Below are 14,954 nucleotides of genomic sequence, written 5' to 3'. Positions count from 1 at the left end.
TACAACAAAGAGTCAGCGGCTTACCTCCAAAATGCCAAATGCAAATAGCTGAGTTTGAGCCCTCGTTTCGTAAATCAGCTGATTAACGCAAAAAAGTTAACCCGCATTGTCTTCTGGGACATGCTTAGTCACTCAAGGAACAAAGATGGCGACTACCGAGACGGCGAGGGAAAAAGCTTTGGTAAATTACAGAAAGAAGCTTTTAGAACACAGGGAACTGGATGCGCGCTTAAAAGACAGTATGTTTTATACAGTTTTATTTCTTTCAATCCGATTGACCGAAGCAAATGTAAATTCAGAAAGTCAATTGATATAAAAGGATGCCAAATTTTGCAAAACAAACGGTATCGAAACTTAGATATGAGCCCAATTTATTTCTTTTGCCTAGATTGTGTTTTTGAATGACTTAAAGAGATTTAAGGGGCATACATAGTTTAAATAATATGTGCTTGTATGGATGTGGACAAACGTCAAAATGATGTCAAACAAAGTCTAGTCCTGATCCTAGTAGTTTTGCTCACTTGTCAATTTAATCTACCGTAAAATTCCGAAAATAAGCCCCTCCATGTATAAGCCCCTCCAAAAATAAACCCCCCAAACCGGTTACACAAAAAACCCTCCGTTAAATCGCCCCTCAAAATATAAGGCCCCCAGGGGCTTGTACTTGGAAAATCACCCTCAAATGCAAAGTAAAACAAAGCAAAAACGGTAAATGTACTTCCAACTATAAGGCTAGCCCAATCGATTTTGAAATGAAAATTTCCCTCCGTAGATAAGCCCCCGCACCCCCACCCGAATATAAGCCCCTCCAAAAATAAGCCCGTGAAAAAGGGCCTTTGAAAAATATAAGCCCCGGGGCTTATTTTCGGAAGTTTACAGTAGTTTCAGGCTACGTTCGCACTACGTGCTGGCATGAGAACCATACTGGATAGGGCTTCTCTTCACACACACAAGAACGGCTATTTTGGCATGATTTCTGTAATGACAAGAAGCCATGCCACGCCGCGCTGATCTTTGAAGTGTTGAGTCATTTGTCAGGGTCTGGAAGGGGTTTTGCATGATCTGTTAATTGACCGGTAAACGGAGCATGAATCAGAAAACTTGTGAAATACAGTCGTGATTCATGAATTATATATTCATTGTGATATGTGATCCTCTAACATTGTAGTGTGTGAATTGAGAGTTCTATCGATAAAACAGATGTAAGTGTTTTGACGAGGGTTCAAAGTTAAACCATGGAAAAGTGAAAAATTGTAGAGCATTGATTTTATAGCAGTAAAATTCATTGCCAGTCAACTTTGTAGTCATCAAACAAAAAGCAGAGAATCGCCAGTTTGATCTGCACCATACTTTTTGTTTCCTTCCTATCACGGGATCATTTAAGACCAACTCTTGCCTATAGTAGTCCAGAAACCACTAAGAATAGTTGATGGACTTGATCAGTTTGTCACCTAATCACGTGATTTGTGAAATGACTCCAAAAGGTAACATGATTTGTGAATCTATGGAAATTTAACCTGTGATTTGTGATCACCACCCACCTCTTCCAGACCCTGGTGTATCAGATAAGTGTTCATGCTGTACCAGATAGTTTTTTGCACAGTGCGAAAAGGTATCTGGCTTACAGGCCTCATAGTAATTTCTGGAGAGTCTCCAGGCATGATGACCGGCCAAATTCATTTTAGCTCGGTCATGTATCGTTTCTGGCCAGTCAAATTTATGAGATAAACAACTCATTTAAAACAAGGGCCAATGAACCAAAAATGGTGTTATATAATAATCAGGTATGCTCATTACAAAGTCGTTGCTTAACTAGTAAAAGCAAAAATATTTTTGATTTTGTGACCAAAAGTGCATGAACCCTGATGTCTGTTTCATTGTGCAAATAATTCGTACGTACGGTTCTAGTTTCATTTCACCCAGGATTGCAGATCTAAGTTCTGCAATACACAGCGACTCGCTACACACTGATAACAACTGAAACAACTGAACAGTGTGGAAATTTTAATTTATTTAATTTTCAATACAATCAATTCGGAATGTGACTGGTCAACATGACCAGCAATACGAAAGGATGACTCCCCAGTCAGTCCGGACATTGTCCGTTGGCCAGCTGTTATCTCGAGCCCTGGGCTTAGTGTGAACATAACCTTAAAGTTTTGGTACAGCTGGGTAACTGCTGCACCACCAAGCCACTTAAAATATTATCCTTCAATAATAATGCAGTGAGCCAGAAACATCCTTATTTCAACTGTGGCCCACCAATTATTTTACGAAAGCATTAAATTACGTTTACCAGTGTTTGCCACCACATTAACAAAATTGTTGTTATGACGTACTGTAAGTTTACTGTAGTTGTGCAAGCATTGTTCTTTCTTATGAATTTTCATTTTTTTTATTTTTCGTAGTGAGGGATAAACTGAAAGATTTAAGTAAAGAGTATGACAAATCTGAGAATGACTTGAAAGCTTTACAGAGTGTTGGCCAGGTAATTATTCAAGATGTGTACCGTGTGGCACAAAATTTTTGTGGGAGTTTATTTTTGCAGATTGGTGATTTTTGTGTTTTGCAAGAACTAATTTTTGTGATTAGGACAGATCGGTTTTTCTTGCTGGGAATTAATTTTGGTGAATTTCAGAAAGTCTGTGACCAATCACTGATAGTATTCCGGGTATACGTGCTATGGAAATACATATTTTCAAACAATACTATGGGCGGTGTACCCTATTTGAAACCAGTATTTTGTTGTATACTGTTTTGTTTCCGAACGAAAGAGACAAGTTGCAATTGAACAGACCCGGTTTCTTTCTCATTTTTGTGTAGCAAATTTAAGTTAGAGATTATTTACTCTGGAGTAAATTTTTGCACCAGAACCCGCAAAAATTTCATTCCACATGGTATTCATTTTCAGTTCACATGTCATATGGCATTTGAAGGCTAAGAAGATCAAATTTTTTCTCTTACATTATTAATTTTGTTTTATTGTGTGACTGCAGCAGGGCTAGATTATTTGGTAGAGCACTTGACTGCAGAGTGGGAGGTGACATGCTCGATCCCCTGGGCAGACCAATACTCAAGGTCTTGAAATACAACTGAGAAATGAAGGTCTGCCTTTGCCCTGCAAGCAGCGAATGTGACCTTCACATGGTTTACGTGACCATGTAAAGTGGTGGTCATCCTTAATTAGTATTTTTATGCCAAATCCATTGAGACTCAAGTACAAGTTATTTTGTCAAAGTTACATGGTTGGTATTTTTCTGTACAGCAAGTACTGGTCACAGGGGACGCAATTTGAAGGATGCACCTCTGAGTGTGCATTAGTAAAATAAAGCATGGTGCAACCCTTCAAGTCAAAGTTTTTGCTCAGTTGCCATTTGGCAACCAACTCTTTTGGTTTAGGGAGGCTTTTTTACAAATCAATTTGCCAGCTGCAAAATTTAAGGCGCCATTGTGACCAAAATGATCCCAACTTGGTGGGTTGCATGGTGGCCTAGTGGTTTATTTTAGTGTACCCTGCCCCAGATCAAGAGGTCAAAATGAACTCCTTTGGTAGGACTTTAGCACAATATCATGTATTTCTTAGGATTTTGCCAAATAGAATTTGGAACTTTTTTCGTGAATTTTCTCTTTGTCCACAGTCAGTAGTGAAAAAGCTAAACTAGCTACTTGGATTCATTAACGAATGCTTGCTGTGTAGCCTAAGATGTTTGTTTCTTTGAAACTTCTGTTTCACAGATTGTTGGTGAGGTTCTACGGCAACTGACTGAGGAGAAATGTAAGTGTTCAGTTTAATAATCCATTTTATATGTCTCTGTATTGTTTATTTTCAAAATTAAGAGTCAAGCGTTTTTTTTTTGGCTGATAGTACATGGTATTGAGTATACCTTTCTTTTTTAGTTATCGTGAAGGCCACCAATGGACCACGTTATGTAGTGGGTTGTAGGAGACAGGTATTTTCTATATTAAGTTCACGTACAGCTATTTGTCTACTCTGTAACCAACAGGTTAGCACTTAAACTCTAAAATGTTCTCTCACTGCTGCAAACTTTTGGTCACATACCCAACCTCAATGTTTACTAGTTAGTTAAGGCAGTGTAGTGAGCTCAAGATTTTGCTGCTCATCTTCTGTTTTTCGTGTCACGCAATCAAAATAATTACAACATACAAACCATTAAATACAGAAAGTCCAGAATCTGGGAAATGAAAGAAGGTAAATATACAAAAAGCCTCGCCAAGAATCAGGTCTGTGTGATATTTGATATGTAAGACATTCGGGAAAATGTTTTACCCAAATTTATAAAGCTTTGTATGGAGATGCCATATTGGTGCCCCTTTGAGGGGCGCAAAAAGTGGTGGCCAAAAACCAACAGAAACATCTGTCTTTGAGCTTTCCAACCAAAGTGTGAATTCATTGCTTGAGGAACTCACAAAAATTAAAGTAATATTTATTCTGAGACAACGAATGTTTAGATTGCAAAATCTATAGAAATCGGTAGAAATTGGTAGCATTTTTAACCCACATAAAAGTTTTCCCCTTCGCAAGCTAAATGTTGCGTGATGCAAAAGCTTGAAATTTCAAGCATCCTCTATCGCAAAACGAGACACCCTTTTGAACCGAAAATTTGTATAATTAGAGGTGTTTCGCTGCTGTAATACATGTACCTCATGACGTCAAGTGAAAACCGAGAATTATTCGCAAGAGGTAACTTAAATGATTCCATCATCCCAATGACACTTAGGTTATTCAAAGAATACTGTAAACTGCCGCTTATAAGCCTTGGTTTCCTCCTACATTTTCATCAGGGGTTTTTAATACATTTGAAAGGGGGCTAATATTATTGGATGTATTTTTTTGTTTACGGGTAGATGGCCCTGTGACTGGGGGGCTTTTAACCTATTCGCACCTGAGCTGCCCTTAACTGCCTGTGAGGATCCACGTCCCCTTTTATCGCTTGTGACATCATCAGTTTTAATGGTCAAGGACAACTTTGTCCACTAACCTGTGCAGAGTGAAGAGATCTTTCAAACCATACATACCAGAATGAGCACAATTCAGTCAAGGACTCCGTGGAAAAAGGCAAAAAACCATGTTACATTGATCTGAAAGTTCCCATGAAAATCTTGTTCCACTACCTACCTACCTTTGCTTTCATCTAATCCTAAGATCCTAAAAGCTTTCCTAAAACTTTTTCTGACAAAATGAAACCCACTAAATGCCCAGCAAAGGAAAAAAAATGAGGCAAGAAAATAAAGAGGGGAGGAGAGAAAGCAAAAAGTAAAAGTCAAGACTCTTGTGTCACTTTTAAAACCCAAAAACTATCTTGAAATTTTGCTCTCTGCGCATACCCGAACTTCGCAAGCTAATATTTTGCATCTGCATCAGAAGGCCGCAAAGTGTGTGAACTGTACATGTAAAGGGCTTTGTGGTAAGTTTAAGGTCTTTATAGCATGACAGTGATCAGAAAACTGTTCGACTAGCTTTAAAATGTGTTTTCAGCAAAATTTCCATTGACAAATGGGTTAAGTGGCAGGTTTACAGTATGCCATATGCATTTTGTTGTTCCTATCAGGTTGACAAAAAGAAGCTCAAACAAGGAACTCGTGTGGCCCTTGATATGACAACACTAACTATTATGAGGTAATGCAGTTGTTTTCTTGTCTAAAAAATGCCAAATTTCCTCAAGTAAGTAATGACCAAAGACAAATTACATCACAGTTTTCTTTTAAGAAAAAAATAGTTATTTGTTTGACTTGGTTATTTTGAACTACCGGTAAACATCATTCTGTCTTTGTCATTTTCTCAAGGTATCTTCCTCGAGAAGTTGACCCTCTTGTATACAACATGTCACATGAAGATCCTGGAAATATTTCGTACTCTGAAGTCGGAGGACTCAGCGAACAGATCAGGGAGCTTCGAGAGGTAACTTTTTAGCTAAAGAGCCTTACAGCAAGATATGATCATGTGCTTTATTTTTACTATTTTTTTTCCGTTTTGAGTTTTTTTTCCCCTCTAATTTCAAAAATGTATACCTGTACCAGGACTTGAAAAAATGTTGATCTGATCGCTCAGGACAACTTTATTTCGTAAATTTGACGACGGGCAGGGACCCAGACAAGTTATCTTGTAACTAAATCATTTGCTATGACAAGCAAGCAATGGCAGTGGGCAAGCAAAATGGCATCATAATACGTTTCTGAGAAACTGTCCACCCACCCCTCCCCCAACATTTTGCTTTAAGTGAGAAGTAAGTGTTAATGTTGGCTTGGGTATGTAGGCAGTTTCCCAGAAATGTATAATGCTCTGCAAAATGTGAGAGCTGCTTGCCCAAAGGACAAGCTGGAATTCATTACTTTTTTTATTTTTCAATGTCAGGTACATTCCATGATTTTCATGCTAGAACTTGAGTCTGGCAACTTGCTTTTAAGAAAGAAAAATTTGCAAGAACAGTGAAAAAAAAATGGTGTGGATGTATCGTAATGGCCTATAGCCACAGAGGGTTATTAAAGAAGCTCTTAAGTAACACCATCTGTGTAATATTTTTGCAGGTGATAGAACTTCCCTTGACCAATCCTGAACTGTTCCAGAGAGTGGGAATATCTCCTCCAAAAGGTTGCCTCCTGTTTGGGCCTCCAGGTGATTACAAGCTTCCACGTTTTTGATTAGCTCTTTCTTTTTGGCCCTTCATTTTACATTTGTGTACGTGCTTTGATAAAGGGGTTTTAATATATTATAACCCAGGGACTACATACTGGAACAGGCAGGCGGGGTGGGGGGGAGGGGTAAAGTTCTTTGAGATGCCCTGTATTTCTTTAAGCCATGTGGGGATGGATGTGGTTAGCCTGTGAAAAGGCTCCCATGTGGGGCAGAAAAGAAAATCGGCAAGTGAAGTGATTGGAGCATGGCTTGGGGGAGAGAAAAAGGCAGGGAAGCCTGCAGACTTTGTTTTGAGGCCGGCCATCCACCCACTTGCAATTTTCCTGTAACATATATGTCAATAACATGTCAATAAGATAATTAAACCTGTCAAATTATAATGTTTTTTATGCTTGAATGCATCAGCTTCAGTAACATTCTTGCACACATGGGTATTTTTCATGGAGTGAGGAATATATTCATTCAATATTCATTTGCTGGCTTGTCTACAGTCAGTGATCTGACCTAACAGATTGTGATACCAGAATCTGGTATCATATTCATGAGTGACATCAAAACAAAGTCTACAGGCTCCCCTGCGTCTTTTTTGCCCCACTCCACTTGGGAGCCTGTTTGTAGGTTAGGATGTGGTATGAGTGAAGTCCAGAGGTGGAGTGTAAGTTTTTTTTATTTACTACAGAGGGAGGTGAGGGAATGTTTTGCAGACATATGAAGGGATTTTTCCAATCCTTCTCCCTGGGTCATAATAAATTAAAGAAAGTCTCTAAGCTCTTAAGACTGACAAGTTAGACTTATCAATTTATTGGCTAATTTTTTTTGCCTTTCTTCCTCAGGAACTGGGAAGACATTACTTGCAAGGGCTGTTGCGAGCCAGTTAGATGCAAACTTTCTAAAGGTAATTTTTCTGAGTAATTCTAACGTCAAGGCAGAATATATTTTCAGTACAGAGGAGCCTCATTGCCCCAGTCTTATTTATACATGTCCATCTGATGTAGGTCTTTGGATTAGAAACGTCTGTTTCCTTCCACTGGCATTGAGAAATAGCAGGGAAAAACTAAGTCTGTGTTCCTCTGTTGGCTCATTCAACGTATTGCTATTCATGATCTTTCTTTTCACTTTGAGCTTAAAAATTCTTCATCCTGTTTCTTTTTTAGTTTCCTTGATTATTTTCAACAACAGATAGCTCAGTAGTACTTGGCTGCAGTGTTTTTGTTTCAAGAGGAAGCCCATCATTCACCTTGTGGTCTTTAGAAAAATATATACATGTGCAATCAGACTTGAAGGAGAATGTTAATTTTCTTTTTGTTTTTCAACTGTAGGTGGTTTCCAGTGCAATTGTAGACAAATATATTGGTGAAAGTGCAAGGCTTATAAGAGAGATGTTTGGTAAATGTTACTTAATAATAATAAATGAAAATAAATACTTAACTTTCCACTTTAGTGACCAGATTTCTCTTTGATTTAGATTTAAATTAAAAGAGTAAAGTTAAAACAATCATTTCATCTTATCTTGCTTTACTTTCAAATGTGCCAAATCGCATAAACAAATCCAGTTTACCTCCAAATTTATACTGACTTCTGTCTGTGATGTTTTCAAACAATCAAATCTGATGGGTCGCGCCATACTATGAGCTGCATCATTTACTTTATACAAACTGGCGACTAAATGTTTGCATCTGGCAACTATATTTCTCCAGTTGGTCGCCAAAAGGCGACCTGAGGATTTTTTAATTTCAAGCCCTGTATTGGAAGAGCCAAACATGAAAGCTCAAGAGATCTTTTATGCTTATTAGCTGTCATTAAAATCTCAAAATTTACAATAAGATTTCATTCACAGACTTAAAAGTTAGAACCATCTTGAAAAGCAAGATAACAGTACCTTAGAAAAAGTGACACAGACAGTTATGCTTTGTATAAGACTAATAACAATGGGTCGGTTTTAACTGTTTTGTTTGACAGGTTATGCGAGAGATCATGAGCCATGCATTATTTTTATGGATGAAATTGATGCCATTGGTATGTGTCATTAATTTATCAATCACTTCACTTGCTTTGCAAGAGAATGTATCTTTCAAAGCTAGAGGATTTCACTACCACTTTACCAGTCTTGCACCTTAACAACTTTGTAGCCTGTGTGGCAGGCGCAAAAAGGGGAGGGGGGAGGGTGGAGGGGGAGGGAGAAAAGTGCGAAAGCTCTCTCTTCCCAACCCCTCTCCCTTTTTCCCTGCTATGCAGGCTAACAACTTTGGTGATTTCTTGGTGTTGCAGATGGGTGTGATCAATAAATTATGTATTACAAAATATTGAAAAGTCTCCGAGCAATACCTTAACCAGTAAACAATACATGACCAACCTTGGTTTCTGCAACACTAAACACCCACAACTTTGCTGACTGGGTAGCATCTCTTGAAGATAGAAGAAAAGAAACTGGTTTCTCATTGTGGTTTCTCATCAACACATCAAAAGCTTCTCAGCAGCTAAAGGGAATGTGCTGAAAAGAGTGTTATGCAGACATCATAGTTATATTCAATAACCATTTCATTGACGTAGTGTTTAGCTTGTAGCCATATGCCCATCTATCAACCAATAACTTTATTAACGTGTTGGAAAACTTCTAGCACACCACAAGTGGCGCACTAATGGTGGACACTTAAACATTTTAGACAATTAATATAAAAAATATAATATAATATCTTGGTATTGGACAATTTTACATTTCCGCAGTAAAAATAGAGCATTTGTAAACAATTTTTTACCTCATTATTGTTTTCTTGTAGGTGGGCGTCGTTTCTCTGAGGGTACTTCTGCTGACAGAGAAATACAACGAACACTTATGGAGGTTGGTATTTCACAAGAATTGGACCTCAAATAAATAATTTGATTATAAACCACTAGTGTTTAAACTTAGAACTCTAGTAGCAGGAGAAAGGCTTAACGTTACAAGAGAATATTTTGAAAAAGTCTCCGCGTCTGAATAAAAAATGGTCGTAGGGGGTCGGGGGGGGGGGGGGGGAATTGCAGTGTTTGGCGAAGAAAAGGAAGTCAGTTTTGTTTTGAAATATTGGGAAGTTCGAAAAATCGGGGGTAAGATTGCATTGTGGCAGACAAATGGCATTCATTGTGTGAGAAAATAGAGGTTTCTTGGGATTACTATTAGGTAACCTTAGGAATTATGTGTAGTGTTAAACTTGATCAGCAGAGAGACGATCTTATCAACTTATGGAGTTTGAATAGTGCATTAAGAATACTCAACCTTTGCTAGGAGTCTGTCTAAAAACAACTGTTTCTTTTTTTAGCTTCTGAACCAAATGGATGGCTTTGATGCCTTAGGACAGGTAAAGGACGTTCTCCATTTTTTTGTAGTCTGTCTAGTTCCAGTAACTTAGACATACGAAAGCGGATACCTTGAGGTGAAAATATCACGAACAGAAAACGGAGTGCAAAAAAAGGGGTCGTCACTTGGTTTCTTCTTTTCCTGTCCCCTTTGCGGTGCCTGTTACACAGACTAGAAAAATTCTGGAGAATATGATAATAAATAAATACCGTAAAATTCCGAAAATAGGCCCCGGGGCTTATATTTTTCAAAGGCCCCTTTTGAGGGGCTTATTTTTGGAGGGGCTTATATTCGGAGGGGCTTATCTACGGAGGGAAATTTGCGTTTCAATATCGATTGGGCTAGCCTTATAGTTGGAAGGAAATGTACCGTTTTTGCTTGTTTTACTTTGTGTTTGAGGGCGATTTCCAAGTACAAGCCCCCGGGGGCTTATATTTGGAGGGGCGATTTAACGGAGGGTTTTTTGTGTTATGAGTTTGGGGGGCTTATATTTGGAGGGGCTTATACATGGAGGGGCCTATTTTCGGAATTTTACGGTATTTTTTTATGTTAGCATTTCGACGCAGTGACTCTATTCAACGATTTATTTATTTCTTTAACTTCTTCGTATTCGTCGTGGTTCGAAAAGCCAGCTCATCACTGATGTTATATAGGATAGAGTTACGCCATAGGCTCTTGTTAAAATCTCCACCCTTTCCCTCTCCTCCCAGGTTAAAATAATCATGGCCACAAACCGTCCCGACACTCTCGACCCAGCCCTTCTCAGGCCAGGTCGTCTGGATCGTAAGATAGGTAAGTGCACCTTGGTTGAAGTGACGTTGCATGAAATAATTTGAATCGGGCTGCTGCTATCTAGTCTCCCTCACAGCCGTTTCTGTCTCGTCACGCAACGCTCCTTGTTGGGGAGGAGCGTTACGTTACAAAAACAGCTGCCAGGGAGAGTAGCTACAACGGGACTTCTGGAAACTAGTGTGTTTAAACGGCTCTCAATCGAGAATAAACTCATCGAAAATGTCTGGAATTTGAAACACTGTAAGACTATAATAATTGGCTTCACGCTCCTTTTCCGGGAAGTTCGGACTTGAGAGCAGCGAATTTTCTTGAAGGCCTTCCAGTTCGTATCTTATTTGAGCCACTAGGGGTCGGTTATTGAAACAAAGCTTTGACCGAAGTCAAGACAATCTGTGGACCTGCAGATCTGGTTCTGAATGGGTTTACTTTATATCTCTGTTTATATTTTCTGGTCTACATCAAATGCCTTCTTGTCACCGTCAACAGTATAAGAACGTGGTTTTCTAAAACCGGGTAAACTCTCTTTAAAAAACTCTCTGGTACTCATACCCTGAGTATCAGGAGCTTTTTCATTGCGTGCGGCGGATTACTTCGGATTCGGCCTCATATCCTCAGCCGAGGGCCGAGGCCACCAGTGGAAAGGCCGGGAGGAAAAAACCTGCTTTTCGCGCGGATCATTACAAAGACTTGACTGAGACAAAAAGAGGAAACCGCGCATGAAAAGTCTCTGGATTTTCAGCGTTGTTATTTCCCACTTGTTTATATTGCTTGTCTTACAGTCAAGCCATAGGTCAGGCGTACCCCCCTAAGATGCCATTAAGGAATTTATTATTCCAAAGTTGAATCTGTTGGCACTTGTAGCTCAGATTCATCTCTGCATTCTAGCATGCGTAATGAGCTGTGAATTCACACGCGAGGCAGTTAGGAAATTTCTACCAGCCCAGTTTTCCTTAGTCTGCTACACAGCCGTTTTTAGTTTCGTCACGCAACGCTCCTCCCCACTGAGGAACGTTGCGTGACGACACTAAAAACGGCTGTGTAGCAGACTAAGTTTCCCTGAATTTGATGTAAATTGTAAATTGTAAATTGTAAATTTCATCCATTCAAAATGTCCAAAAAATGTCCAGAGAAGTTCTCGTAACATATTCACTGCTCATTACGCATGCAGAATGCCGAATTGAATTTACGGGAAGTTACGGGAACGACTGGCCTGCTACACTGCCGTTTTTAGTGTCGTCACGCAACGCTCCTCCCCACTAGCGGGGAGGAGCGTTGCGTGACGACACTAAAAACGGCTGTGTAGCAGACTAGGGAACGACTAACGGATTCATTTTTCAAATAATCAGTTCATTTAATCTTGGAGGGTATGCTTGACCTGCCTTGACTGTCAAAGATAATTACAGCTGTGTTGAATATAGTCTCGGTTCTTATCTCAATTCGTTCAATTTCTCTCCAATTAATCATCACAAGTGGGTTTTTTAACAGGATACACGATTTTTTATTATGCCATTTTTTATGCCGTTTCTTCATCACAATTGATGGCATTTATTTCTTTTTTCCAGAAATACCACTTCCTAACGAGCAGGCTCGCATGGATATTCTTAAGATCCACTCAGCCAAGATCACAAAACACGGTGATATCGGTAGGTGGGGTATCTGTCTTTTATCAAAGGTCGCCTGATCCTTTAGTCCTCTTAAATTTACACATCTTTCCCGTGGGTTTTATGGTAAAAGGTTTCTTTATTATCACTTTGTCGGGCACTGTGGGGCATTTTGCGGGCTAAAGGCTGGTTTTCACTAGCGACGGAGTAGGAGTCGGAGTCGTAAGCAGAGTCGCAAGATAAGAGCGCTTATGACCTAGTGAAAATCAAAAATCGGAGTCGTAAGCGGAGTCATAAGCCCGACGGGAGAAGTCAGGGGAATAAGAACGTTTCCATTTCTCTTGACTCCGCTTACGACTCCGTCTCTTACGTTCCGCTCATGCTGTAGTGAAAACCAGATTGTGTGAGTCGGAAGCAGAAGTGGAAGGATAAACTAATCATAGTGCACGTTCCCACGCTTTGGGATTGGTTTAGTTCTTCTGCTTCTGCTTCTGCTTCCGACTCTGACAATCTGGTTTTCACTAGATCATAAGCGGAAGGTAAGCGATGGAGTCGTAAGCGGAATCGGAACGCTGTTTTACTAGATCATAGGCTCTACCCTTCTGATTACGACTCCGACACCGACTCCGTCCCCAGTGAATACCATAAGATGCTAAAATATATTTTAGCCTGCTGAAATAAACCAATGAAAAGAGAGGATCAAACAGTCATACGATGTGAGCAGCCAATCAAAAACGGGAAGCCATTGCAGTTTGCACGCCGCCCTCTGTCGCCTTTTCTTGATTCGTTTGTCAAAGAAATCACGCTGCTATTTTCAAAGCTCAAATCATGGCTGAAAACGCAACGAAAGCGAGAGGAAGAAGATCTACAAAAGTTAGAGAAACTTCTAAAGTAAATGACGCCTGAAGTAGCTCCATAGTCGGCGACGAAGTGCATATTGGGCCCACAATGTAAACTACTGGGTTTACCAGTAATTGTGACAGCCATTAAATTTTTGCTTATTTATTAATTCATTGTTTACGTTTTAGTGATAAAGAAGATTAAAAGTAGTGCTTTAGCGAGCGAAACACATGATCGCATAAATACTAAGAAAATCGAAAGAAAAGGTGACAGCCTAAGGAAACATTTACGAAGGAATTTTCACGCTGCTTTTCCCAATGCTTAGGTTTTCTGAACTGTCTCACCTCCCAGTTTTCTGTAATTATTTTCGAGTTTTGCAAAGGCGTTATTTTTTCTCTCTCACTCTTGCAGACTATGAGGCTGTGGTTAAACTCTCCGACGGATTCAACGGCGCTGACTTGAGAAATGTTTGTACTGAAGCAGGTTTGTGTGGAATCATTCCATTGCACTAAAATTCTCGCCAACGTCGATCGTTTCGTCTAAGACCGTGTTGCATCTCAAGAAATAGGGACTTTAAGATCCAAGGACGCGATGGCAGAGAATACGTCGCTGAAAAAGTGAATTTGCGTTCTTTCAGGCGTCGTCTGATTTTGTTTTATCACTGGTACGATTACAGACGAACTGTAGTGCACTCAGTATTACTACCATTAATGAATGTGAATATATTTGATGTTCATTAAAAAGAAAAGTCAAGAGTAATAAGCGTGGGAAGACGGCGACTCTGCAGCCGTATTGCTACTCTTAAGGTAACCTGCAGCAACCTTTATTTGTGGGAAGACGGGTTTGGACGTGGGTGATAAAACCCGCAACATCGTTTTTCAACACGTACTGCAGCAATGTGCAAAACGAGCCGCACGTATTTATTGCCCGTTTTACCGTAGCTTTACACAGATTTAGCAAAAAAAACAGTTAAGAACACCAATTTGACCAATCACAGAGCGGCAATTTGAGCACCAGAAGTGGGGACAGTCGCGTTCAGCCCTTTTCGCGCGCTTTCGCGTTCTCAGTTGACGTTTTGTCGCCTTTGCTACATCTGCCTATTATTTCAAGTGTAAGAGCATTAACTACCCCCCTTCCCCCCTATTGTGCGGAAACTCCTGAGTTTGACCATTTATGGTTTTCTCCCTTTTTTCAGGAATGTTTGCCATTCGGGCAGAGAGAGACTACGTAATTGAGGAGGATTTCATGAAAGCGGCACGCAAAGTCTCCGACAACAAGAAGCTCGAGTCCAAACTAGATTACAAACCAGTTTAATCATATCAAGCGCCGAGATTTCTGCAGTTCTGTTTTTTTCGTGTTAAACACCATTTTTCCTTCAATAAATAACATCTTCTATTAAAGTTACTGTAAAACTGATGGAGTCACAGTTTTGTTGTACAGTCCTTGGTGCTGGGTAGAGAGTACATAAAGTAGAACTCCCAAGGAAAATAAGAAACAGTTTGGCTTAGCGAAAGTTTAATTGGGCAGGTTGTAATTTACTGAGAATTGACCCAAAGGTAAAGACTTGGCGGGGAGTTCGAGTCGACCGAGTTATTAGAGGCCCATGTTCCAGGAGCTTCAGCCGAGGCCTTTTAATAACGCATTGATATGATACAGTTCATTCGCATTTCTATTTTGCAATTTTTACAATGTTTTTGTGTGCTTTTTTTCTACTATGTTTTTGTGCTTGTTC

The 14,954-nt window shown here is 39.7% G+C and overlaps 1 protein-coding gene across 1 annotated transcript; it reads left to right on the top strand.

Moving 5' to 3' along the window:
- Positions 1-110: 110 nt before the first annotated feature.
- Positions 111-14,638, top strand: LOC140950089 (26S proteasome regulatory subunit 10B). Its single transcript, XM_073399268.1, has 16 exons — positions 111-239; positions 2,409-2,488; positions 3,736-3,775; positions 3,898-3,950; positions 5,571-5,638; positions 5,806-5,920; positions 6,547-6,634; positions 7,489-7,550; positions 7,975-8,041; positions 8,615-8,671; positions 9,433-9,494; positions 9,952-9,990; positions 10,700-10,781; positions 12,344-12,424; positions 13,634-13,705; positions 14,418-14,638. Exons 1-16 carry the CDS (start codon positions 146-148, stop codon positions 14,534-14,536), a joined length of 1,179 nt encoding a protein of 392 aa, XP_073255369.1. The 5' UTR covers positions 111-145; the 3' UTR covers positions 14,537-14,638.
- Positions 14,639-14,954: the final 316 nt, after the last annotated feature.

Source organism: Porites lutea, chromosome 10 (genome assembly GCF_958299795.1).
Source record: "Porites lutea chromosome 10, jaPorLute2.1, whole genome shotgun sequence".
NCBI classification, from domain to species: domain Eukaryota; kingdom Metazoa; phylum Cnidaria; class Anthozoa; order Scleractinia; family Poritidae; genus Porites; species Porites lutea.
Note: the sequence above shows the minus strand (reverse complement) of the source record. Positions and strands in the feature narration are given on the sequence as shown.